This window comes from Atheta coriaria, unplaced genomic scaffold (assembly GCF_025399875.1).
Source record: "Atheta coriaria isolate IRGN ID8LTWV9N9 unplaced genomic scaffold, Caltech_Dcor_3.1 hic_scaffold_6_pilon, whole genome shotgun sequence".
NCBI classification, from domain to species: Eukaryota; Metazoa; Arthropoda; class Insecta; order Coleoptera; family Staphylinidae; genus Dalotia; species Dalotia coriaria.
Window position 1 is genome coordinate 8,692,947 of NW_027045448.1, and position 24,455 is coordinate 8,717,401.

A 24,455-nucleotide genomic window follows, 5' to 3' on the forward strand; every position below is an offset into this window, starting at 1 on the left:
TGCGATTAAAACATTTAATAATTCCATGCACCAAAAAATACCACAGATATTAATAGAAAAAATGAAAGTAAAAAACCTAGAAGTTAATAATTACGGTTAAATAAATCCCAAGTGGTGTCTATGCAAATATTTTAGTTCGCAGAAGCTAGACAAGTTTAATCGTCTTTGGTTAATATTGGGAAATACAAAGTATTTTTTGCAATAATATGCTAGTGGCTTAGTGGGTTTATGAAGATGTTTAAGTAGACGAAAATAAATTTCACGGAATTCCATGGCATACGTGATGTGACAAAGTATCACAAATAATACGTCGCATTCTCATTGTTATTAAACAAAAAATATATAAATTATTTAATTAATTAAAGAAGGTACAACGTCAGCGTAAGAATTTAGATAAAGTATTTCCGGTATTATTTTAGATAAAGTAATGAAAATAAAATGACTTGTTTATTATTAATTGCGTACGTCTTCCCAGAAATCAATACGTAGGAGTATTGCTCGTAGATCCATCGGATGTGATAACTGGTTTACTTTTTTTGTAGTCAGATTTTGACACCACTTATACAATTTATCTTTACTTCGATATCGCATTAGCAGATAAAATAGCATCGTAAACAACATGTATTATTATTATTAACCTGACTTGAAGAAATTAAAAATTAAATGCGATAAAATTGAAAATATTTTGTTATTTCATTGGAAAACGTGGTGTTGTAATATTAGTTTTCAAACTGTTATCAACATTGAATTGCCACGTTTAAATGCTCACATTTGGAGGATATCTACGTTGAAATGTATTTTCTACGCAATACTTGAACATCAATGATTAAAATTAAAAACTACAACTTACATAACCTTCAAATATTTGTTTAGCTGAGAATTGCTAGCGGTATGATAAGAATTACAATAAAAACAATTTTAAACTTCCGTTACTCATTGATTTACAAAAAAAAAGTTTTTCTGTGGGTATAGTATAAAATAGTAATCTAGTAGCAACTCAGACATAACCTCAAACTGAATTCAACCAAAATAATTTTTTGAAACCTTAAAAACGCTTGTTATTTTTTAAATCTTCACGCATCCTAGCCTACGTGCAAAAAATTAAATTTTACGCGATTGCAACACTTTTTCTTCGCTAAAAATAGGCATAAGTGCAATGCGAAAATTATCCATTTAACTTCAATAATATCAAATAAAGTCACGTTAATACCGCTGTTAATGTGCCGTAAAATATGGCAAATCCAACAGTCAACAGCAGTGATTGTGCGCGCATACAACCCGCGCCAACCCAGCAACTCAAACTTCGACAGGCACACGAAAAAACAAACAAAATTATCAAAATAAAAACGATGTGAAATAACAATTATTTATACGTGACAATAGTTTAATTGCTGCATGCCGTGTACATTTTCAACCTGCCGGTAGCTCCACATAAAGTTTATTGCTACAATACGCGGTAAGGTATTAGCGTCGCGCCGGAGAATAAAAACGGATTGCTTGCTGCAAGCCGAATCATTGAATCCTAGAGACTGATAGCGATAATACTCGCGGAGTTCTACTCCAATACGATACGGTCCGTATCGCCATTCGGTCGAGCCTACGCGTTCGCTAATGATATCGATAATTAATCGTTTGTGAATAATTGTGCATCGAAATTACATGCAGATCGGTGATTACACATTTCGTAAACTTTGGCTGGTGCAATTCTACTTCATTTGAGACTCAAAGGTATTATTTTTTAAATTTTTAACATTGACTTAAAAATATTTGACTTGATAATTTCTTACATAAACAAACAGGCAAATAATTAAAAGATTCCTTCGTAGTAACGTAGACTTTCTTTGCGAAATGCGCAAAATATAAATACATTAACTATTAAATTGCATTCATTTAACGATATTGCACATTGCAATATTTTGAGTCAGCAAATATGGGCAATAGGTGAATAAGTGTACCTATTGATGATAAGCTAGGTAATAGGTAGGAAGTTATTTGTTAAAGACTCGATTAAAACTATTTGCACATTTTGATAGATATGGTCGTATGTTTTTATTTTTCATAAATCTTATTTAAGTTAACTGAAATTCTGTTTTTTTGTAAATACCAGATGTCAATATAACAATATCAGTATTTGGGCAATATAAAAATAAAATGGCTTTGTTATCGCTTTATGGCGCAAAGCGATTGTCTTATCTTGCAATAAAATGTTCATACGAGGAGCAATGCTTTTAAATACGTCGTCAACAAAATAATTTGCCACAATTAGTGTCGAATTAGCAAATATGTAAAGTGTTATACAACCAGGAAAATCAAACAGAACACAGTACGCGAATTGCACGGAAGATATGGTACATGATCTTATTATGCTTACTTTTTTGGAATGGCATCTTAAGGTCATCTCATTAATTAATATTTAGCTTTGAAATTTGATGATAATTGACACTATCTACAATTGGCACCACTTTGGTGAGTGAATTTCATTAAAAGTAAGCCGGTATAAACTGGATTGCGTACCGATTTCAAAATGGAAAATATTTGATATTTAATTGCGCCAATGTTTTAATAGAGTAATCTATTGGTTAATTTTAGTATAAATATTAAGCAAGATAATAATAATTGACAAAAATGATGGAATAAAGTTATTACTATGCTCTATACATCTACTGAATGTCAAAACTAATAAATTTTGTATTTTTAATTGATAGATAATTAATTAATTTTGCCAAATAAATTGAATAACACTAAAAGGTCGTTCAATGACATAAAAGCTATTACAAGTTCGAAATACTGCGCAAATCATAACTTCATAGATTAAATTTAAAGTGACGTAAATATTTTTTTCAGATTTGATCAAAATAAATACGGATCAACTTAATTTAATAGACCAAACACATTTAAATCCACTTTTTTCAGAAAAACTAATTTCTACATTAATTTAGCTATGATAACAAAAATAATATTAACCATGTTTTTATCATCAAAACAAATGCAAAACACTTCATTTCACGATTAATCGTACATCATAAATTATACTCTACTTTGATCTGGTATCTATAATCACAAAACCTACTCACTAAATTTACTTATCATCTCTAATGGAAAATTTTGTTCCAAGCAAACATTTTTCATACTGAAAAACGTCCCGTATTAATTTTAATAATAAAATCAACAACACCAAAACGAGCACATTGCGTACGTGCGCAACTAGGCTAAAATCAATCCAATTCATATCCGTGTTTGTTTTTGATTCTATGATTTGCCCAATTTATCACTGTAGGAGAATTTGTTAATTTTATTATTGTTGTGTTTACAAATTAGTGTAATTACGCTTTGTGTAAATACCTGATGTTGTGCACCGATCATAGAAAAACACTGGAATGTGCCATTAATTGAAAAGAAATTATTGTAATCACTTGAACAAACAAATATATCAATCGTAATATCCGAATAACACAATTATCACGTTTTTACTTCGGTCAATCTGTAAATTTGATAAAGTTTCCATCCATTCACTCGGGAAGGTTTTATTTATGCATTTTTTAGCAAAATTACGATTATTATACAACTCGTATTACTCGCATGACCATTGTTGAGACTTAATGGAAAGTTATAGAAGTGAATCTATTTATAATATTATGAATTGTTTTACATTCATTGAGTAAGTGTTTGAACTATAGCGAGAGTAAATTTAAACGCAGATGCTCGTAATGGAAACTAATTGTAACATTGATTTACATTTCTTTGATTAATTAATGAGTAATAATTCATTATCTTTTGTTATAGAATTAAATATAAACAAGCATCATGACGGAATTAGAACAGAAAGGAAATAAAATTCCGCAATATATTGCCGCCCTTTCAGGTAATTAAATAAATATTCTCAGTTTAAACAATATTTTTACGTGTAATTTTTCTGTTTGTAGTATGTTTGGGCTCTGTGGCAGCCGGTTGCGTAAACGGCTGGACAGCAAACATAAATACAGAATTGGACGAAGGTAAATTCAACGATCTCAAAATCGACAGTGATGCAAAAGGATGGATTACCAGTTGTGCTACGTTAGGCGCTATGGTAATGTGTTTCCCAATCGGTATAATATGCGATATGATTGGAAGAAAACTAGCAAATTTACTACTCATAATACCATTCGTTGTCGGATGGTTGATTATCATCCTGGCGGAAAACAACGGAATGATATTCGCCGGGCGAGTTATAACAGGCATGGCAGGAGGAGCTTTCTGTATATCAGCACCAATGTACACAAGTGAAATTGCCGAAGCGGAAATTCGAGGAGCGCTTGGAAGTTTCTTCCAGTTGCTTTTAACTGTTGGTATTCTCTTTGCGTATGTTGTTGCGTATTTGGTTGAACCAAAGGCGTATACTATAATTTGCGCAGTTTTACCTCTCCTTTTTGGAGCAGTGTTTTTCTTCCAACCGGAAACTCCAGTGTATTTAATGAAGAAAGGCAGAAGAGACGATGCCAAACAATCATTGATTAGATTAAGAGGACAGAAATACAACGTTGAGAAAGAATTGAATGAAATTGCCGCCATGTTGCAAGAATCGGCTAATATACAAGTTAATATTGTGGAATCAATGAAGAAGCGTGCCGCGCAACGTTCTTCGATTATTTGTTTCGGACTTATGTTTTTCCAACAGTTGAGTGGAATCAACGCAGTTATTTTCTACACTAGTGAAATTTTCACCTCAGCGGGATCCGATCTTGATCCGAAAATTGCTACGATTATTGTTGGTGCCATGCAAATTTTCGGCACTCTACTTGCTTCAGTTATTGTGGATAAATTGGGAAGAAAGTTACTTTTGATTGTTTCCGATTTATTCATGGGTATTTCTATCATTGTACTGGGTCTATTTTTCACATTGAAAGAACGTGATCTCGTGGACAGTTCTACCTTAACTGACATTGGATTTTTGCCAGTATTATCACTCTGCGTGTTCATTATTATGTTCTCTATTGGTTATGGCCCTATTCCATGGATGATTTCATCTGAAGTTTTCCCACCTGAAATTAAGACCTTCGCCAGCGCTGCGGCCGGTACATTCAACTGGTTTTTAGCTTTCCTTGTGACCAAATTTTATTTGGACCTTAAAGAAGCGTTTGGAGGTGATGTCGTATTTTATATTTTCGGTGTAATTTCTTTAATAGGCACAGTGTTTGTTGTATTCTTTGTGCCAGAAACAAAGGGCAAATCGTTTGATGAAATTCAAAGAGAATTAAATGGAGAGAAGAGTATTGTGCCAAGCAAAAATTAAATTTAGTTTAGTTTTGTAATAAGTTATAATACACGAAACAAACTCTACTTGTATGCAATGTACATATTTATTTCAATTGAAACTTGTTTTAAATTAGTGCGTAGTTAATATTATACTATGTACATAAAATGTGATTTCATATATACTATAAGTGACGTTGTCCAATATTGTTAATTATTTTCATATAAATATTATAGACGTTAATATTTCTTTGTATTTTTGATCTAACTTATTGAAACACCACGGTATTAGAATTAAAGAAAAAACTTCTAATCAAATCCTATTTCTAACTAAGCTAATAAATAAATTTCTTAGTTTTAAAGTTTATGTCAAGAACTGCAGGAAGTCTAACGAAAATTAAAGGAAAATGTTTTGCAAAATGACGCGTTGGTTGCCTAACATCGTTTCAAACGCGAGAATGCTCGATCTCAAATATTCGCGAAGTTAATTAAAATGCAATCTACGTGATAACAAGCAGGTCATATGATTATTTGCTACTACTGATAAAATATCAAAAAGGCCAAAAAAATCAATGAATTTAAACCATTAAAATTTACTGTCAGATGTTTTTTTTCTTCAATTAATACAAACTTCTATATACATTTTTACATTAATTGGCATATTTCAATTTCTTAATTAATAATTCTCAATGGTCTTAACAATGGTCTGAAATATTTATTATTACACTGGATTACTACTACTATCACTGTCAGTTTCTTCTCTTCTCAAATTATTTCTCGATTCTAGCAAGGAAGCATACGACTTCTGCAATTGCTTGCAACAACACAAGTCTTTCATGAGTCCCCCCAAACTACTATCAGAATTCATCCTGAATAACCCACTAGAAAAATCCTCGATTTTCGTAGCGCCAACAAACTCATGCAGATCGCTCTTTGGAAAACCTTCCTCGTAATACAACTTAATCGTCTCATACGCGTCATTAATGACAGTGATGAATAAATTCAATATTACATAAATGTATAAACTTATAAAAGAATAGAGATAAATTCTGCTAAACCACCACAACATGGTGGACTTGTTAGACATAATGGAAAACGTCGCAAACATATCATCCCCGTTTACCAAAGAAAACAAACACTCGCTAGTCGTTGATAATGAACGGAATTTCAAATGATATGGACCAAGAATCAACCAACCACAGAATGTAAAACCGCCATAAATCAAAAGAGCGCAAAGTAAAAATCTAAATATCTGCGGTGTAGCTTTCTTCAGCGTGAGAATCACGACGTTGTATGTTCTAAAGAATCCCAAATATCTCAGAACACCAAACCAAACCAGCATGTTGCCCGTGCCAAGAAATACACTGCATATGTTCCAATTGTCGCTTGTAAAATCTTTGCTCTCAATTCGCTCCTTGATGCTTGATCCAATTACAATGAAGATATCATTAATTATAATCATAATGTACCACATATTCCAGAATTCCATTCTATCATCCTTGCACAGTTCTTTGTTATAATTTAAGCGGAAGAATTGGCAAGTAATTCGGCTTAATTGTTGCGCTCTCCAAATTGCCCGACTGCATAATATGAATGATATCACACACGTGAATATGACAAAATAATTTAGCAAACTTCTTAATACTGAATCAAGCTGATTATCCATTATGTATTTGACATCACCATTGCATTGTAGTCTCTTTGGTACAGTGTCCAAAGTTAATAACATTTGACCATCATGATCCTCATTGATGAAGTTGATAAATATATTAAATAAATAACAATTCGGTGGTGTAATTCGGCCGGCTGACTTGAAACTTATAGTTTTCAATGAAAAACTCAAAGATGCGCGTACAAGTGCCGCAAAATTAATATCTTCATTCTGTAGATATTCTTCAGTTGATACTTCTGAAGTTTCATTAAATAAAATATCATAGCAGCTTTTAATAACCTCTGGATTGAAGACATAAGATTCATTGAAGCCATAGATTATTGCTTTCTTGTACTGGTACAGACATAATTTCATTGGACCCATTGAATTGTCTTCATTGGCATAAGAGTAAGGTCCAATTGCACTTCCAATGCTTGCATATCCATTGTAAGCATAGTCAATTGTTTCATAAAATTCTTTTTGTTTATAAATAGCCAAGGGTCCAGCTGGAGGAGGATAACTGTTGATCTCCATGGTTGCATCCCAACCATTGAGGAATAGATGTGAGAATGTTATTCGGTTGTCCCATGTATAGTTCACATGATTGTAGCGACTATATGCAAATAAGCAGAGTTGCATTGTCACCAAAATTATTTTTATCACCTGAACAACAAATTTGTATGGAAAACGACGCTTGGCTTGCCATTTTTCGATCGGATTCATAAAAAAGAATTGTAGTTTTCGTCTCATGCGTTCTTCGCTTAAAAAGGCAGCCTGATGCTTGCAATTGCGTTGGTGTGTAATCGCACACAGCTCGTCATCTTCAGCGTCTGATCGTGTCGAATTTCCATGTGACTCCTCCATGATTAGCCAAAACGTAGGTATAACAAAGGTATCACTAAATTGACATTTGGGTCTATCGCGATTACTGTTCACATTATTTCTTCTGTGAGGAATGAAATGTTACTAACGGTAGTGGAATTATTTAAAGAGAATTACGTTCTTTGTCTACACCTGATACTAGACGACCAACAAACAACACAGTGTATCAACACCATCAACACGCAACCTTGCACGCAGCCAAGTGCAAGCGAGGAGAAAATAGTGTCGACATGTCTCGAATGAGGCGCTATAATCGAAAGCGGGAATTTGAATTAATTCTTGCTCTGAGACAGCAATCGCCAAAGGAATATAATAAAATACAAGGGCACTCTCCAGCAAGTGATAGGACGGTTTTCATCACAAAATAATCATAAATACCTTGTGACCTGTTGTATCACTTTGCACAATAGGCTATTGGTACCATGTGCAAGCACATCGTCCAAACATTTAACACACACAAAAAGAAATAAAACAAATAAATGCTGTGTGAATGCTTTTATTGCGGTGCAATTAAGAAAGTAGTTTTATTCATTAATTTTTCTCATTCATTCTCAATTCTTACGCGCGATGATTTACGGTCGCGAATTACGATGGCTCAAATATTTGGAATTACGAGCAAATAACAAATAACTTGTTGAAGCTGTGTCATCTTTTGTCTTCAATTTTGGGCAACGAAGCGCGCCTGAAAAAATCGAGTTGCAACCACGAAAAACGCGAATAAAACGTTCGAAAATAATGGAGTATCCCCACTCCTGCAAGATTTTAAAAGAAGACCGATTGCATTGTTGTTGCCCGGTACCGCGTCGCGCCTGAATTACCGAATGGCAAACGCGAAAGTAAAAAACTCGAATTTAACGGATTGTTGCGTACTTTATAGTGAGGTTACGATGATTTGAATGCACCTGCATATATTTGCGCATAAATATACAAGCCAGCCAGTTTGGTGTCAGGTGTACTCACTCAGTGCTTATAGACATCCGGCGTTTCTAGCAATGCTGGGTGGACTATCCCTGGACCAAGGACCTAGCCCCGAGTGGACCTCCCCTTCGGCTGTTGCATACGCAGCAAAATGCTTTGCGCATCCATCAGTCAGGGGCACTCGTGACTACCCTCCGGTCCAGGTCATCACCACACCTACCTTACATCCGGCTCCTAGAAACTGGGATCCTACGACAAAGTTTCTCAGGAGGATGCGTCGATATATTTCCAAACTTCTGTCCAAAACGCTGGTAGGTTGCTTGTAGTCGACTCATCTTCTTCTTCCCCCTCAATGGTGGAATGGCTCGAGTGGAAACATTCTTGGACAGCGAGCACGAATAACAAAATTCTTGGACGGAATACTCGCGCACTTACTACTTTGACGCGCACTCGATTCAATTCCGGTTTGAATAAGATTTAGTTTCTTTTATCAATTAATTAACAACTGAAAGGAACATGGCACCACCCTCTATTTCTAGATTGTCCAGAGTTTTGGAAGTGAGTCTATTAAACTTGTTTAAAAACGCGTCGCGACCCGCACTCGATGAGTATTTCGTTACACCTCTCCAGGTCAACCGAATTATATTAATGACGAATGTCAGCTGAAAAAAAGGATTAGAACGAGTAGAAAAGAAGACTTTAGTGAGCTAAATTTTGAAGTGCAAAAGAATATTTTAAGAAATTTAAAAGTAAGTTTTCAGTTAGTGTGCAATTAAATTTTTGATTAAAAGTTGAAAAGCATTACTAAATAGTTTTGATATAAAGGAAATAGCATTAATAACAAAAAGTAGAAGAAACAGCAATAAAGAACACAAATACAAAATACGATCGCGCCCGGGTTACAAAAAGTTCCCAAATATAATCGGATTTGTTCCTGAAACACAAGCAGAAAGCGCAATTAGTATGTGCAAATTAAAAAAAATACTGCACTTTAATTATAACCGCGCACTTCACTTCACTTTTATTAGAGATGCAAATTATGTAACGACATAATTTGAAAATCGCGATTATATGTTAACAACCAATGCCAACAATAGGCAGTAAGAAATCTTATAAGAAAACGCACAATAAAGAAATTGTGCAAAATTTCAAACCTGTTACCAAAGATAATCATATTTACGATTCTCATCATTGGGGGTGGAATTTCTTGGAATTGGGACTGCTACCAGTTCAATATTCTCTGTGTGTAGTGCAGAAAATTTTTTTTTAAAATTAATATAAAATCTGCAATTTGGCAGATATACAATTTTTGGTAAAATAATACATACCTACCAATAGAAATAACTACATACCATCGAGAAAACTCAAAATTAAAAAAATAATTAATATAAAATATGAAATTATAATTTTACGTGACACCCTCTATAAAAAGTATCAAAGTATATCAAAAAGTCACTATTTCGTATTTACTTAGAGAATGGAATGTTAAGATCAAAACAAAAATATTGCACAACAACAAGTCGATTCGCCTAGCACTAGTACTGCCGAGAAGCGCAGGTAAAGAGTAAGAGGTGAAGAAACAACTGATAAGATATCCGCGCACACACATACACACACACGCCGCGTGTAACATAAACACGATCACAAAACACCTCAAATTCCAATATGCAAAAGTAATTCTCTTAATTTTCAACTAAAACTATCAACTTCTCACGAAATACAAATATACCTTCTTGTAATACTCGAATTGCTCTACATACTGAACTAACTCGATGGTATGTAGTGTATAAATGGCGTATGATATGTACATGTTTATCAAAGACAATAACGTGCAAAAAAAACGCATGCACAAAAATATTAACGAAACCTTGGATTTTTAATCACCGACAACAACTAAAGACTAATAGAAATGTAAAACACTCACTTGTTACCACGATGATCACAGATTTCGGAAAAATAACGATGATCCTCACACAAGTTTTCCCAATGGCCGGCGAGGCGTCTTTCTGCTGCGCTGAACTCTTGACTGCACGAAGTGGCCTGCCGACGCGGTGCGCTTCAGCATCAGGAGCGCAGCGGGCTAAGATCTAGAGTGGGGTGATGCCGGCCAGCTTGGTGAAAACGAAAAGGCTCCAAGCATGCAACGAATATTGTACCTGTTAGTCCTAAGTTTTCCTAATTAGCCACAAAACTAAAGTAGTGCGCAGTATCACAATGATATGAAATGGAATAAAAAATATCTTTTACAAAAAGCCGTTGTTCATTTTTTTCATGAAAATCAAATACTCAAAAAATGGCGGACGAATAAACGCATCATGCAAATTCTAACAAGTTTTCAGTTTTATAGCTTTCACCAAGGCATGAAGTAAAGGAAAAACAACAGACTTACGTGTAATGCCGTTGCGTGCAGATTTTCACATGAGTTTACTTGAATTTATGTAGATTTTTGGCGGAGCTGCAGCTGCACTGACCAACGCCGACAATCTAATGCAACGCGTCACGCATGTGCAAAACATTTGAACGCTGCAACAAGTGTTGCGGTGACTAAGGGGGTAACATGCGCAAGATATAAAAAAACAAAATACGAAAACAAAGCAATAGACTCAAACCTTCAATTTTATCCAATTTGTAAGTCAAATTGAAATAGAAGCGTGTAGGTTTGATATTTTACAATTATACATATAAACATAAATTTAATGACAATTGTATTAATCTAAATTTTTAAATTAATTAGAATAGTGTAATTAAAGTAGTCTACATTTGTGCACCATATCTTTACTATCAAGTTTGAAATCTAAATTTTATTACATTTTAAAACACCTAACTCTATTCTAATAATTATATACGTATTTACTATATTTTTATTAATTAGACAAGTCAAATTTATATCAGTATTGCGCATGTGCAATTTCTGAGAAACCTAATCTTATCAATCTGACTCAAAATTGGCGAAGGTTGGTAAGGTAGGCGCATTCGCTAATTACAACACTAGACATAAAAATATAAACCATGAATACCAGAGCAGTCGGGTAAGTCCCGAATAATTTAAATAACAAACACATAATTAAATATTTTGTATCAGGTTTATACCAGAAGCAATGGATGCATGTGATGCTCCAAATCCACTTCATCAAAATATTATCCCAGTTATTCAACGCCCCAGTGAGGACTGCTATAAGATGAATCATGCAAAACGCGGCTACGCCCACATATTTAATCACATCCCTGATGGAATCGACAAAGCTCGAATTGCAGAAACCCTCAAAAAACTAAAATTTGAGGTGAAAATTCACGACCAATTAAAATACAGCGAAATTATGAAGGAACTAGAAATATGTAATATAAGCTTAATCATATTTATGTTACAATCATACTAATTTTGTTTTAATTTTATTAGTGGCTTCATTGGATTACAAAGATGTTGATTGTTTAATGATTGTCGTGATTACACATGGTGATGTGACAGGCATAAAAGCCCAAGATGAAGAATATTATCCTGATTTATTGTGGTCCAAGTTTACAAGCGAGAAGTGTCCATCATTGGCAGGAAAACCAAAAATATTTCTTATTGATGTACGCATATAAACTAACATTACTTTCTTAAGGCTTGGGTTTTTTTTTTGTATTTTTAGGCTTGCAGAGGTAAAATCGTTGATAAAGGTATCAACGTTCAATTTGATGGTAATTCGCCCAGTGGTGCGAAAACTGTTAAAATTCCAAAGCTGGCCGATATTTTGATTATGTTTTCGACTCAAGATGGTAAAGAAATTGATAAATACTTTTAAATAACAAAATTTATTGTTTTTTGCGTAATTTTATAAAAGGGCATTATGGATATGGGGATGACATAAGTGGATCTTGGTTTATACAAGCCTTGTGTGAAGAAGTCGAGAAACGTTATACATCAACTGAGTTTACCAATATTCTCACATTAGTGAACAAACGAGTTGCTTTCGACTTTCAGGGTAACAATCCGAAGAATGCAACATTTCATGAAACCAAACAAGTTGGTTCAATTGTTTCTAGTCTTACCAGACTAATCTACTTTTCTTAAACATATTCGATGCCGAACTTTAGAATACGGTACAAATGATAGAATAGACATAATAAAGATTATAATATTGTTCTAGTTTATCTGTTAATGTATAAATACGATGTAAAAGAAATGCTCTAGGTGAGGCTCGAACTCACAACCCCGGCATCGCTCACGACTACTGTCTTATAAGTACCGTGCGCTAACCAATTGCGCCACTAGAGCAATGAAGATGGAGTATGAAAATACCGTACATCTGTTAACCTGACAACCTGCCACCTATGTACGCATTTCATTCGAATTATATACAGCAAATAGGTATGTAATGTCAGTTTACTGTTGCCATCATACTGTCAACATCATCAGCTGATTTAAATTCTACATAAAAATACCTACATGTTCATTAAAAGGATGACGTAGAAATTGAAACAATAAGCGTATCCACATTGACGCTGAAAATGAGTTGGTTTGATACAGCTGGTTTTGCGAACATAGCAAAAACCGCTTTGAAGGAGGCCCAAAGGACCATTGATAAGGCATTGGATATTAAAGAAGAGAGCATTGTTCCGCCTGCTAATACTCCAATTGACACAAATTCGGATGACTTCTTTGGTTCCTGGGGTGTTTCGCCCACGGATGCTAAAGAGGAGAACACAAGTTTGGTAACTTCAAGCCCTTCAAAGATAAAGCAACCTTCAATATGGGGTTCATTCACTGGTTCCTTCTTTGATCCATACTCTACTATTAAAGAACCCAGTTATAATATTCAAGCAAGAGATTCAGTGGACAGTTTGGATGATTCTGTTGGTGTGGAACACTTTCGTGAAAGTAAATTAGTTGTCCATCCTGCGGATGAAAGCATTGATGGTGATAGTTACTTGAGTCCAGGAAAGTATACATTTTGCCTTACATAGAAAGTTATATGTAATAAATTGTTTATTTGTAGGTGGTGAATTGAAAAGATCCAGTAGTGTTCCAGTTGGTGGCTCAGATAATGAACAGAAAAGTCCAGAAAGTATTGAAGTAATTACATCAAGTGCATTAACAACTCCTGACTCTGAATTGTTGTCATCTAACTCAGGTATATAAATAGATTGTTATGTCTAATACATACCACTGTAACACCTGTTTTTAGTAACTCAAATTACAACTGAATCTATTGAAATACTACAAAACAGTGTAACAAGTCCAAGTTCTATTGAAGTGCTTTCTTTGAAAGCGCATCATCTGCTACACCAAAGGATGAAATCAGGTAATAAAAGAAGTGTGAATAAATAACAAATACATGATAATTAAAAATATATTTGTAGTATATTAGCAACTCCAGACAGTATTGAGGTAATCCCAGAAGATATTGAAGAACCCAGTATAACAGATGACTCAGTGTCATTGAATTCCCCATCGGAATGCACCCAGAATACAGCCTATGAAAACGTAAATGCTCCCGTAAAGCATAAGCTGCTTACTCACACGGAATCGGCGTTCGGTGAACCAAGTACCAGTTCGGATGCACCGATTACAAGAGCTCCTAGTAGATGTGGCATGCATTTGCCGTTGCAACACATCCAAGTACCCAATGTTATTGATATTCCGCAGGACTTGCAAATCACGAGTATATCGGAGGCCGATGAATCCACCTACTCGGACAGAACGATGGTCGGAAGCGATAACGTGATGGAGAGTAGTAGTGACACGAGCACAACCACAGATAGCAATACTAGTTCTTTGTACTTGAAAAATATGATTGCTGACGCGATGACCGAAAAACGCTCGGACACAGAGCCGCATTACATGGATTTGAAGCAAACAATGCTGGGAGAGTCCACCGGTCCCAACATGTTACAGAATCTATCTATATCCCAGTTGGATATGCCTCCGCGAGAGACATCGCCAATAAGTTCGGAGAGTAGGTCGGATTTAGTCAAGGTGGGTTCGGATCAAACTTCTGGTCATACGTCTGGCGACGAAATTGAGACCACTACATCATCGGATATAGAAATTATCTCCAGTCCTAACGGAGATTCGAGCAGTACACAAAGTAGGCATAGTCCAGCGAAAATTACAGGTGGAAAATCTAAAGGAGATAGTCACATTGAAGGTTTCTTGGGTAAGATTAATATGAAGAAAATAATGGGTCATCATCGCGAATTATCAGAGACATCAAACATAAGCGATGATTCGGAAAATGATAGACTTATAAAACGACTTGCTGAAGTGACTGAGATTTTGGAGATACGGGAAAATAAACTTATTGAAACATCGCGGAAACTATCAGAGGTGCAAGAACTTAATAGCGATTTGCAAAAGCAATTAGATATAGCCATGAATAAACAAGTGCAATCGGCGGATATATCGGAAGTGACGGAAAAGTACGCACAAAGATTATCTGCCTTGGAAAAGAAGTTTCAGCAGGCGATTCGGGACAAGGACTTGATGCGCAAACAACTCGATCAATGTCGGGAGGACAATGCAGTAAGGATGAGTAAGAGTGAAATAGATGGAGTGATGGAAGAAAAGGATCAGATTATTAAGGAATTGCGTGAGGAGGGTGGAAAATTATCGAAACAACAGTTACAACATTCTAATATCATTAAAAAACTGCGAGCCAAAGAAAAGGAGAATGAAAACACCATAAAATACTTAAAGTAATGAAAATATGTTAATGTTTGTCTATAAATAATTAATTTTCAACGTCTCTTTATTTTAGGGATTCGGTGGAAGATTTCTCATCAGAAACAGAACGACTTAAGCGTTCATTAAGCGCAAAAGAAGAAGTTGAACGCTCCCAGATAGAAGCAATCCATCAGTTAACAGCAAAAACAAAGAAACTTGAGTATGAATATTCACAGGTACAAGGAAACTACGATGATCTAGTCCAAAAGCATGATACTGTTAAGAAATCGTTGGACGCTGCGAAAAAAGAATTGATAGATAAAAATAAAGCGAGTAGTGAATTACAACAACGCGAACAGCTTTTGGAGAGTTTAGAAAATTCTAAAAAGATGACCGAATCCCAAAATCAAGAGGTAATATTGTCAATTGGAAACAATTCGAAATTTTAAATGGTAAATTTCTAGATTATCAATCAACTTGAGGATTTGAGACTAAAAATGCGTGAAGGTGATCAGGAGTTGTTAGGAAAAGAACAGAAATTCCGATTGGAAAATGCAGAACTCATGCGCCGACTTGAAAATGCTGAGTCTCGGAATGAAGAGTTGTCACAATCTCTGCTTGAAGCGAGTAAACCTTTGGTTAGGCAATTGGAAGCACTACAAGCAATGCACAACATGAAAGTTTCTAGTTTTGAGAAAACGGAACAAAGTTTAACTATGCGTATAAGTAAGAATTAAATTCCGATGTTAATAAAACACAATTTGACTGTTAATTTTTTAGATGAGTTGCAAAACAAATTACACAATGTTATGGAATCATCTAGGGGTGCAAAGGAAGAATGTTTGTTGTATAAAAATAAACTGTCTTCATTACAAGTCGATGTTGAGTCGTTAACACGTGAAAACGACCAATTGAAAGTACAGATTGATCAAGCGAAAACTGATTTAATGCTGCGCGAACAGACTTATAACAAGTATGTTGCTTTCAACAACAATCGACCCACAATGTAAATAATCTTATGTTTTTAGGGAAGTTGAAACTTTAAAAGAGACGGTTACCAATCAAAATGAATCAATTGCAAATCTACAGAAACTAGTTGACGGTTTACAGTATAACATTGATGTGGAACGAAACAATCACGAAAAAGAAAAGCGGAAAATACAAGAAACATTCCAACATGTATGAATAAAATTGTTATGTTAACTAGGAAATTGTATTAATATGATTATGATTTTAGGATCATCCGAAAGAGAAGTTAGAGAAAACCAGTTCAGTCACCAGAACATCACCAATAGAATATGCAAACGCAGGTGGCAATCAATCACCGACTCCAAGTGTGGGTAGAGTTTCTGTGTGTGAATCAATGAGTAGTTCTCTTTGGCCGGTATGAAACTTAAATTCTTTCAATTCATAATATTCTATTAATAATTATGCATTTTCTAGGAGGAAAATATAGAATTGAGTACGTTATCAAGGTGCACAAATATATTAGAAATGCAATTCCTTACAACTAATTTGAAACAACGCGATGGCGATATTCAACAATTGCAATGGGAGTTAAACCGGCGGGAAAACGAGCGTACTTTGCTGAATACCGAAATTTCTCAGTTACTAACGCGTGTTGAGGATTTAAGCGCAAAAACAAACAAATTGGAAGAGATTGAAAAAGAACTGACGGAGTTGCGACAGCAGTACGAAACCCTCTGTCAGTTGTACGGCGAAAAGGTTGAAGAGAACGACGAACTGAAATTAGATCTAATTGATATTAAAGAAATGTATAAAGCACAGATTGACGAACTATTGTTGCAACAAAAACGCGCCACTTAATTATTGTTTTATCCATGTGTGTTGAAGATACTGTACAGAATTCCAATGTATTAAATCGTTTTGTTATTTTTAAATATTATGATGTTGCCAGTCAGATAATTTTATTACAAAAATAAATTAATGTTATACTAAGAACCAGAAATTACTCATTTTGTTATGTTTATTAAAGTGACAAAACAACATTCTACCCCTACTAATCTAAAAATTATTTAAATATACTTAAATACAACACTATTTTTATCAGTGACAGTTTGCAGTTCTAATTTGACTGGACATTGCAACCAAAAACTTAACAATTCCTCAGTGTACCCAAGAAGGAAGTAAAGCTTTCTTGGACTAATTGATTGCCTTAGAATAGCAGCAATTCTAATAATATTATGTTGCCTTTTAATTATAACTTCACTTACTATTAGAGCATGCCATGTACCAGTCATGAACATTCTTATAAACATGTCTTCAACAAGCATTTCTGAAGTACGAAGTCCTCCTTCAACACTGGCTAAATTGCCAAAGAATTAAAGTGGGTTAGTTAAACCTAAAGTATTTCTAACTTACATGTGTTCCATGAATTCCACGATTTTCTGTGGGCTATCTGATAGGGTGGATTAGCCATTTCATATGTCAAGGGAAAGTCTTTCTTTGGTGTGATTCGATAACGGCCTGATTGAACCTTACTACATGCTGCAGATGTATGAAAGGTGTTGTTTTGTAGGAATAACAATGGGCTGATACGGTTTTGTAATGCCTGTCAATATATTAACTTATTACACTATTTTCAAGAGCAATATTTGTAAATTTACCGTGTATAATCGCAGAGTATTATTCATTTTTGCCGGATCTCTGAATCTTACACTTTAAACAAATGTGGGTTATGTCTAATATAATCCAAGGAAGGTTAGTAAATCTATTAATCGTTTCTAGTTTTATGGCATATTGTGTACATAAAAGTCCTTGCCCCTGGCATGACTTTTCCTTATCAAAGTCACTTCAAAGTTGCGTTGGTTGCTCTCTTCAAAGAACACCGAAAGTTTCAAATCATTAGCAATAGAATCTTTGACCAAAATGAGCACAAATGATGAAGATATTGAGATTTGCAACTGTTCCAAATTGCTGGGATCTTGTTTGGATATTGTCACTCCAAAGAATGAAAAATTAAGTGCCTACTACAAAAGGTAATTCTACATTATGAAATTGTATCTGGCTGATGTAATACATATTTAAAATAACATTTTAGGAGTTTTGCCCATTATACAGTGAAGTCTCGATTGCCAGTTATACTAACTAAATTAATAGACAGTTTAGCAAGGAGTAAACAGGATATTCTAGAAATTTATGGGAAGGTAATTGTTTGTACAATATGTTAGAACTATCCCTAATAAGTCATATACTTTTATAGGAGTCTTTGGATGAACTCAAGACTGTTATTGGTGAAATATCTAAACTAAAATATGAGCTGCAAACCAATAAACAAGTTGCTAAATTGGAATCCAATACACCTGATGCCAAGGCATACAACATCTTCATTAAGAAATCCCTGGACCAAAACTGCCAATGCTCATATTATAATGTCATTTGGTTATTTGCTGAATGCTTTATGTATCGCCGAATTTTTGAGATTTTCATAAAAACGTACGTTTCTTATTAATGATATTAACATATTTACTCATATGTTTATTTCCTCATAGGGATTACTTGCAGGAATTTGATTACTTTGCTAAGTACAAGCAGTCTGCATTTGAGAGTACACAACCTCTCATGAGTGTTTTAGGAGGAAAACTGATTGAACTAACTGCTGGTATAACACCTGAGTCTCCAGCAATGGATAGAGATGGTTTAAAAAGCAAATTTGTAACACTTCTGAAGCTAAATCTTTGGGGCAATAAATGTGATTTGTCTCTATCACTAGGAAAGAATGAAGAATCACAGACCAGTTTTGTTGATGACTTGGGAGTTATGGATACAAATATACTATGTGATCAGTCTGATGAGATCTATGCTGCACTCTGCAGAGACACCATGTTTGAAGTAATTGATTTTGTCTGTGACAATGCTGGCTATGAACTATTTACTGATTTTTGTTTGGCTGACTTCTTGATAACCCACCAATATGCAAGGCAAATTCGCTTCTTTGTGAAACAGATCCCATGGTTTATTTCGGATGTTATGCCCCGGGATATTTCCTGGATCTTGGAAACACTTGCAAATTCCGAAGATAAGAACTTGAGAAATTTAAGCGAAAAATGGTTAAGATATTTTGATACTAAGTTGTGGGTTGTGGAGGAATCGTATTTCTGGACCACCTATTTACCCTTTTCGCAAATGTTAGAGAACGACGAGCAGCTATATAAAAAATTGTCTAGATCAAAGTGTACATTTTATAAGGGTGATTTAAATTATCGTAAGTTATTGGGCGACAGAAACTGGGATCCGGTGACTCCATTCGAAGATGCTCTTGAGGGCTACCATCCAAGTAGATTGTGTTCTCTGAGAACACTTAAAGCTGATTTAATTTGTGGCTTGAGAGAAGGTTTGGCACAGGAAATGGAGGAGAAGGATCCAGAATGGCTTACTTCAGGCGAATATGGCGTTATTCAATATTCTGACAAAGTTACGAGAGTTTAACATACAAATTTTCAACATATCTAATTCGCAATACTACATTTGTATTCTCCAAAGAATAAATAAAATCCCCTTTTCAATCTAGCAAATTTCTCTTTTGTTGTGTATATTTTCAAACATTTCTGTGGCAGCAATGGCAACTACCCGCAATTTGGGGAAGGGGAGAAGTTTCAGACATGTTCCTAATTGTCAAGAGGTTCCTCTACTTTTAATGTAAATGCTATTTTATTGTTATAGCATAAGCATAATATATGATAGGTAACTAAAACATTGTATATAATAACAATGTTACCAACAGTAAACTATCAATAATATTGCACCTTAAATAAATTGCTTACTACGAATACATTTAATTTAACTGGTCTGGTTTGGAGCTGCTGGTTGATCATCTTTTGCTACTTCGCTGCTTTCTTGATTTTCCTTGTATGATTCTTCAAAGTTTCCTTGTTCCGAATTCGGATCATACTGACCATACTGCTGGTCGTACTGTTCCTGGCTCATATACTGTTGTTGCTCCTCGTAATTTCCTTCCGGGTATGTAGGATACGCGGCACCAGATTCGTCGTATTGTTGATTATCATATTGATTTTGATTATAATAATTTGGATCCTTTTCCGTGAAGTTTTCCTGTTCAGTGCTAGCTGGTTGTGGCGTTGTTTGTTCTACGTTTTCTACATTTTCTTTGACAGAATTGGAGACTGTTAAAGTAACCAAAACAAACTCTTGAATTGCTACAATAAATTGCTTATCTAAACAAATTACCTGTTTGGGGCAGATCTTTAGCAAATTGCGGAGTTTTTTCTAACTTATTTGATAAGTGTTCTAAATTAGCTTGTAGTTGTTGTATTTCCACCCTATAGGAATTATAATTATTAAATTTCATAGAACTGAGTATTAATCAGTAACATGTTAACCAGTTTAAATGTATATGTTTAAGCATGAAGCGTTCAAAAGAGAAACAAATTAAAGCATAAATTCATGATTATTGCAAATAATTCAATAAAACCGAAATCGCCATTATTAGATTGTATAAATAACCGCTGTCCATATTATTCTGTCCGGATATAAGAAGTGCAAAATAAAACGTTTTCCACTAAACACTGAATATAAAATTTGAGCAAACCTTTCGCTTAGGTATCAATTTTACGGTGACATCAACTTTAATAGGCTCCTTGCGTTTGGTTGGTCGGGGACATTGCAAAGCGGACTCGTTTTTGTGGTCCATTTCCGCTCCTACCAAACACAAAGTCGGTATAACTACACAACGAAACCTTCGGTTACTAGGCAATTCCAAACTGCTTACTTGCGTGCATAAAACCAAACATGAAAGACTAAATACTCTACGTATATGCAGCGTTTTGTAACACAAAGAAACTCAAAGGGTTTGTATGAAACTGCGATTGATCAATTTAATAGTAATCGCTTACTTATGAACCGAGCTGGATTCCTCAAGTTTCTGTGTTAGTGCATGACACTCGGCAGACAGTTTGTCCATGAGTTGATTCTGCGATTGGATCATTCCCTCGAGTTCGGCCACGGTGGCCACTGCAACCAACAACAAGCATCCATCAACTCATGGATAAACAGGGACAACTCCGTACCCCACAACCCACCCAGACCAAATACTAACAGCTTGTTTCAATCGCTAGCTAAACTCGAGGACCACCTACCGTGCTTTGCTTCCAAACTCTGTATCTTGGCAGCTGTCTCGTCGGCTTCCTTCTCTTCAACTTGTTTGGGTGCAGGCAGTGCAATAATTTTGTTAATCTTGTTCTTTTCATCGGCTAGAGCGTTGTTCATGTTAATTTCTTTTTCTAGTGCGGCTATTTGTTCAGTAAGCCGGAGGTTCTCTCGGCGGCTGTGAATCAAATCTGCATCGGCACGATCCAATCTCTGTCGTAACGATTGCATTTCCACTTGGTTTCTTGCTGATTCCTGTTTGCTTTGACGTTCTGTACGTTCGTTGCCCATTTGCAGTGTGGCAATTTGTTGTTCTAGAGCTGATTTTTCGGCACCGCTTACTCCAATGTCTGATTGCAATGTTACTAGAATAGTGATCAACATAAAGTTATAGCTACTTAAACATTAAGTAAAACTTACTAATTTTACTTTGCATTTCCTTCTTGAGTTCATCAATTTGTGCCTGTTTTTGTGCCAACTCACGCCGCAAGTCAGCATTTTCCCGACGATGTTTGTCTAACTCCAATTGAAGTTTGTTGCTCTGCTCCCAATGGACACCTAACTCGCTGCTGAGTTGTTCGATTTGTTGCGAATACCGACGTTCTACGCTGGTACGTTCATCCGCAACGCGTCGACTTTGCTCATTAAGCGCGTCACGCAATTTTCCGTGTTGACGCTCCAATTCGTCCTTCAGTCTTCGGATTTCATGTTCGGCAGCGTTCTTTTCGTACTGGGCTTGTTCCGCAATATCTAAACTTCGTTTAACATGGTCCGTGGTAGAGTGCTCCTTGTCACGCAGTGAGTTTAATGCAGTTTGAAGTTTCGTTACGGTTTCCTGAAGAACCGTGTTATCATTCTTTAAACTCTCCAATTGTTTCTTGGTACCACAATCGTCAGAATAGTCAGCATGCTTGCGATGACACTGTTCATTGCCTTCCTGGCTCTTTTTCAAATCAATGCGCGCTTGTGTCAGTTTTGCTTCCAATTCGGATATTCGCGATTCGTACATAATTGACGGTCCTTCTAAACGTATCGTTTCTTTGATAGATTTAATAGGCCGTGTTTGATCACTGTCTGTGTCGAGTTCAGTTTCAAATTGATCGAAGACAGTTTTAAGTAGTTTGTCTTTTTGTTTTTCGTGTAAATTTTCATTTTCTTGAATCACTTCTTTTACTTTACCGAGAAGCGTTGATAATTCCTCGCGACAGAAACGAGATTCGCGTTCTAGCTGATCAATATAATCTTCTTGGCGTTCCAAGAATGTTGATAATTCAGAAGATGTTGCAAATTGTCTAAATTTAACGTAAAAAATCCGGTTTAAAACTATATCCGCAATTTTTACAAGGTCGCGACTCGAAAAACTTTAAATCATCTTTAATTTTAAATTAAATTTGCACTTACTTTTCGTGTTCCGTTGCAATCCGTGGAATAGGATAATACTTTTTAAAATTCCCCAGTGTATTATACGTTGGATACTTTGAAACTCGACTTATAACACTGACGACACTTTGATTATCAGTATCATCACCCGCGTTATTCAGAATCTCTCTAGTAGTAGGTCGACGCCGAGGAGAATAACTTTCAGCAAGAAGAATCCTCAATCTACCTACGGCTTCGTGGTAGGCTGTATCCGCATAATCTGGTTTCTTCCTGATAAAATCCATTTTTGGAGTCGGCGATGACTTTCTTTATAAACAAAATACTTTCGGTTACTTTAAATGCATTTCTAACTTTTGCGCTGCACTTGTTTGTATGGCTATTGCACTTGTTCTGATGAATGAAATCAATAGAGTATGACTCGTAACACACAATGAAAAGGTATGTGTCTAGACAGGTTGAGAATAGGGGTCTGGTACAACCCTCTTTTCTCCCCCTAATAGTTATGCGTGTTTACTATCCAATTACAACCTAACTCACGCGGTTTGCTCCCCTTGAAGGAGGGTATGTGTGTATTGTTACGTGGTGCATTAACATGTTTTGAATGTAGCTCAGGTGAATAAATTAAAATTTAAAATCAATAAAAATGCACTTAGTCACGACGCAACTTCAATATGACGCTTAATACAGTGTAATCCCGAACATACTTATTGTCTACTTAATTTTCTGCAGTTTAATATTTCAAGATATTTAAATTACTTTTAGTTATGTAAGTTATAAAAAGAAAATCAACGCATAAATTGATGGGTATAAAAATATGCTAAGTAACCGACGCACAACTTACTTATTCCGCTTTTTCTTCTCATGTCCTCCAAATTGTTTGGAGTACTTAGAATTCAATGAACTATAGAGATTCTTTAACGCACCCATGCGTGAACCAATAACACTACCGCTTTTGTATTTATCTTTAGTCAATCTACCTCCGGAGTGCATAGCTTCCGGACAACTGTGATATATGCCGGTGAAAGCAGCCCTTAAATAAGTTCCGCGAGTTTGTTACATCGATATCAAAATTACTCCTGGATTGTTTTATTGGGTTGCGCCTTAAGTGGGCGGAGCATATGCTTCTTCTCGAGAGTAATCAATAGAAGAAAAACAATAAAAACGCTAAGTAAATAGTAAAAGTGAAAGAAGTCAGTGCAAAACATAATTAAACTTTCTTCTATCAATTAACACGAAATACATTTATAAATAGTTCTCACTGAACAGTTTATTGACATGGTTTTCCGCCATTCCTGAACGTAAACAAACAAATGGCGTGCGCTATCTGTGCGAATAACTTTACACAAGTTTATATTCCATACACAAGTGACAGTTAATAGAATGCGTGCAAGGGATGATTCGTAGCTCGGGGTAAAATTATAGTGCTATCAGTAAATACAGCTTTCGGTATGTTTCAGTTCCGAATCATTATTTGTAAGCACGCTTGGTACGGCATAGCACGACAAATCCTTCCACGATTCTCAATGTCTCGGATCATATTTTGCGGTTACAAATACGATTTAAGACCAAACTATTCATTTCTTATTTCAGCTTCTGACATAAACGACTTTTTCATCACCA

At 35.3% G+C, this 24,455-nt stretch overlaps 7 protein-coding genes and 1 non-coding gene across 13 annotated transcripts; 4 read left to right on the forward strand and 4 right to left on the reverse strand.

Moving 5' to 3' along the window:
- Window positions 1-1,250: 1,250 nt before the first annotated feature.
- Window positions 1,251-5,481, forward strand: LOC135794672 (facilitated trehalose transporter Tret1-like). Of its 2 annotated transcripts, XM_065306019.1 has the most exons (4): window positions 1,251-1,728; window positions 2,108-2,466; window positions 3,784-3,862; window positions 3,924-5,481. In XM_065306019.1, exons 3-4 carry the CDS (start codon window positions 3,805-3,807, stop codon window positions 5,270-5,272), a joined length of 1,407 nt encoding a protein of 468 aa, XP_065162091.1. In that variant the 5' UTR covers window positions 1,251-1,728; window positions 2,108-2,466; window positions 3,784-3,804; the 3' UTR covers window positions 5,273-5,481. The 2 variants fall into 2 exon arrangements, with proteins under 2 accessions (XP_065162091.1, XP_065162090.1); XM_065306018.1 differs by lacking the exon at window positions 2,108-2,466 and having other exon boundaries at window positions 1,252-1,728.
- Window positions 5,482-5,809: 328 nt separating this feature from the next.
- On the reverse strand, window positions 5,810-7,970 carry LOC135794668 (mucolipin-3-like). Its single transcript, XM_065306013.1, has one exon. It carries the CDS (start codon window positions 7,745-7,747, stop codon window positions 5,954-5,956), a length of 1,794 nt encoding a protein of 597 aa, XP_065162085.1. The 5' UTR covers window positions 7,748-7,970; the 3' UTR covers window positions 5,810-5,953.
- A 3,660-nt stretch (window positions 7,971-11,630) lies between these two features.
- LOC135794804 (caspase-1-like) lies at window positions 11,631-12,808 on the forward strand. Its single transcript, XM_065306236.1, has 5 exons — window positions 11,631-11,712; window positions 11,766-12,019; window positions 12,081-12,256; window positions 12,316-12,442; window positions 12,508-12,808. The coding sequence occupies exons 1-5, from the start codon at window positions 11,693-11,695 to the stop codon at window positions 12,735-12,737; spliced, it is 807 nt and encodes a 268-aa protein (XP_065162308.1). The 5' UTR covers window positions 11,631-11,692; the 3' UTR covers window positions 12,738-12,808.
- A 41-nt stretch (window positions 12,809-12,849) lies between these two features.
- On the reverse strand, window positions 12,850-12,941 carry TRNAI-UAU (transfer RNA isoleucine (anticodon UAU)). The gene is given in 2 exon segments: window positions 12,850-12,885; window positions 12,904-12,941. It is a non-coding gene; the product is annotated as a tRNA-Ile (tRNA).
- A 92-nt stretch (window positions 12,942-13,033) lies between these two features.
- Window positions 13,034-17,298, forward strand: Tmf (TATA element modulatory factor). The gene is made up of 10 exons (XM_065306053.1): window positions 13,034-13,602; window positions 13,661-13,797; window positions 13,852-13,968; window positions 14,029-15,361; window positions 15,424-15,742; window positions 15,794-16,055; window positions 16,110-16,302; window positions 16,358-16,508; window positions 16,567-16,713; window positions 16,773-17,298. Exons 1-10 carry the CDS (start codon window positions 13,175-13,177, stop codon window positions 17,154-17,156), a joined length of 3,471 nt encoding a protein of 1,156 aa, XP_065162125.1. The 5' UTR covers window positions 13,034-13,174; the 3' UTR covers window positions 17,157-17,298.
- mRpS24 (mitochondrial ribosomal protein S24) lies at window positions 17,299-18,095 on the reverse strand. The gene is made up of 3 exons (XM_065306238.1): window positions 17,957-18,095; window positions 17,712-17,901; window positions 17,299-17,655 (listed from the first exon to the last, which is right to left on the reverse strand). Exons 1-3 carry the CDS (start codon window positions 17,981-17,983, stop codon window positions 17,366-17,368), a joined length of 507 nt encoding a protein of 168 aa, XP_065162310.1. The 5' UTR covers window positions 17,984-18,095; the 3' UTR covers window positions 17,299-17,365.
- A 98-nt stretch (window positions 18,096-18,193) lies between these two features.
- On the forward strand, window positions 18,194-19,864 carry LOC135794803 (damage-control phosphatase ARMT1-like). Its single transcript, XM_065306235.1, has 4 exons — window positions 18,194-18,328; window positions 18,391-18,496; window positions 18,553-18,785; window positions 18,842-19,864. The coding sequence occupies exons 1-4, from the start codon at window positions 18,219-18,221 to the stop codon at window positions 19,776-19,778; spliced, it is 1,386 nt and encodes a 461-aa protein (XP_065162307.1). The 5' UTR covers window positions 18,194-18,218; the 3' UTR covers window positions 19,779-19,864.
- A 117-nt stretch (window positions 19,865-19,981) lies between these two features.
- On the reverse strand, window positions 19,982-24,327 carry LOC135794798 (serologically defined colon cancer antigen 8 homolog). Of its 5 annotated transcripts, XR_010548951.1 has the most exons (8): window positions 23,677-24,327; window positions 22,857-23,141; window positions 21,876-22,747; window positions 21,446-21,820; window positions 21,203-21,320; window positions 20,899-21,008; window positions 20,538-20,629; window positions 20,425-20,473 (listed from the first exon to the last, which is right to left on the reverse strand). XR_010548951.1 is itself a non-coding variant. In XM_065306195.1 (7 exons), exons 1-7 carry the CDS (start codon window positions 23,823-23,825, stop codon window positions 20,130-20,132), a joined length of 2,217 nt encoding a protein of 738 aa, XP_065162267.1. In that variant the 5' UTR covers window positions 23,826-24,327; the 3' UTR covers window positions 19,982-20,129. The 5 variants fall into 5 exon arrangements, 2 of the variants coding, with proteins under 2 accessions (XP_065162267.1, XP_065162266.1); XM_065306195.1 differs by lacking the exon at window positions 20,899-21,008 and having other exon boundaries at window positions 19,982-20,455; XM_065306194.1 differs by lacking the exon at window positions 20,899-21,008 and having other exon boundaries at window positions 19,982-20,473.
- Between the last annotated feature and the right edge of the window lie 128 nt (window positions 24,328-24,455).

What these genes read in the sequence shown, in the direction of transcription:
- LOC135794804 (XM_065306236.1), top strand. Translation starts at nt 11,693, where the DNA reads ATGAATACCAGAGCAGTCGG. An exon ending in TATGAAGGAACTAGAAATAT is followed by an intron (nt 12,020 to 12,080) that starts GTAATATAAGCT and finishes TAATTTTATTAG; the next exon opens with TGGCTTCATTGGATTACAAA. An exon ending in TATGTTTTCGACTCAAGATG is followed by an intron (nt 12,443 to 12,507) that starts GTAAAGAAATTG and finishes ATTTTATAAAAG; the next exon opens with GGCATTATGGATATGGGGAT.
- mRpS24 (XM_065306238.1), bottom strand. Translation starts at nt 17,983, where the DNA reads ATGAATAATACTCTGCGATTATACACG. An exon ending in ATACTCTGCGATTATACACG is followed by an intron (nt 17,902 to 17,956) that starts GTAAATTTACAA and finishes ATATATTGACAG; the next exon opens with GCATTACAAAACCGTATCAG. An exon ending in GTGGAATTCATGGAACACAT is followed by an intron (nt 17,656 to 17,711) that starts GTAAGTTAGAAA and finishes TTGGCAATTTAG; the next exon opens with CCAGTGTTGAAGGAGGACTT.
- LOC135794798 (XM_065306194.1), bottom strand. Translation starts at nt 23,825, where the DNA reads ATGCACTCCGGAGGTAGATTGACTAAAGATAAATACAAAAGCGGTAGT. An exon ending in GAGAAGAAAAAGCGGAATAA is followed by an intron (nt 23,142 to 23,676) that starts GTAAGTTGTGCG and finishes TTGTTTATAAAG; the next exon opens with AAAGTCATCGCCGACTCCAA. An exon ending in ATTGCAACGGAACACGAAAA is followed by an intron (nt 22,748 to 22,856) that starts GTAAGTGCAAAT and finishes CGTTAAATTTAG; the next exon opens with ACAATTTGCAACATCTTCTG.
- LOC135794668 (XM_065306013.1), bottom strand. Translation starts at nt 7,747, where the DNA reads ATGGAGGAGTCACATGGAAATTCGACACGATCAGACGCTGAAGATGAC.
- LOC135794672 (XM_065306019.1), top strand. Translation starts at nt 3,805, where the DNA reads ATGACGGAATTAGAACAGAAAGGAAATAAAATTCCGCAATATATTGCC. An exon ending in ATATATTGCCGCCCTTTCAG is followed by an intron (nt 3,863 to 3,923) that starts GTAATTAAATAA and finishes TTCTGTTTGTAG; the next exon opens with TATGTTTGGGCTCTGTGGCA.
- LOC135794803 (XM_065306235.1), top strand. Translation starts at nt 18,219, where the DNA reads ATGAGCACAAATGATGAAGATATTGAGATTTGCAACTGTTCCAAATTG. An exon ending in TTAAGTGCCTACTACAAAAG is followed by an intron (nt 18,329 to 18,390) that starts GTAATTCTACAT and finishes ATAACATTTTAG; the next exon opens with GAGTTTTGCCCATTATACAG. An exon ending in TTCTAGAAATTTATGGGAAG is followed by an intron (nt 18,497 to 18,552) that starts GTAATTGTTTGT and finishes ATACTTTTATAG; the next exon opens with GAGTCTTTGGATGAACTCAA.
- Tmf (XM_065306053.1), top strand. Translation starts at nt 13,175, where the DNA reads ATGAGTTGGTTTGATACAGCTGGTTTTGCGAACATAGCAAAAACCGCT. An exon ending in ACACCAAAGGATGAAATCAG is followed by an intron (nt 13,969 to 14,028) that starts GTAATAAAAGAA and finishes ATATTTGTAGTA; the next exon opens with TATTAGCAACTCCAGACAGT. An exon ending in CGCGAACAGACTTATAACAA is followed by an intron (nt 16,303 to 16,357) that starts GTATGTTGCTTT and finishes TTATGTTTTTAG; the next exon opens with GGAAGTTGAAACTTTAAAAG.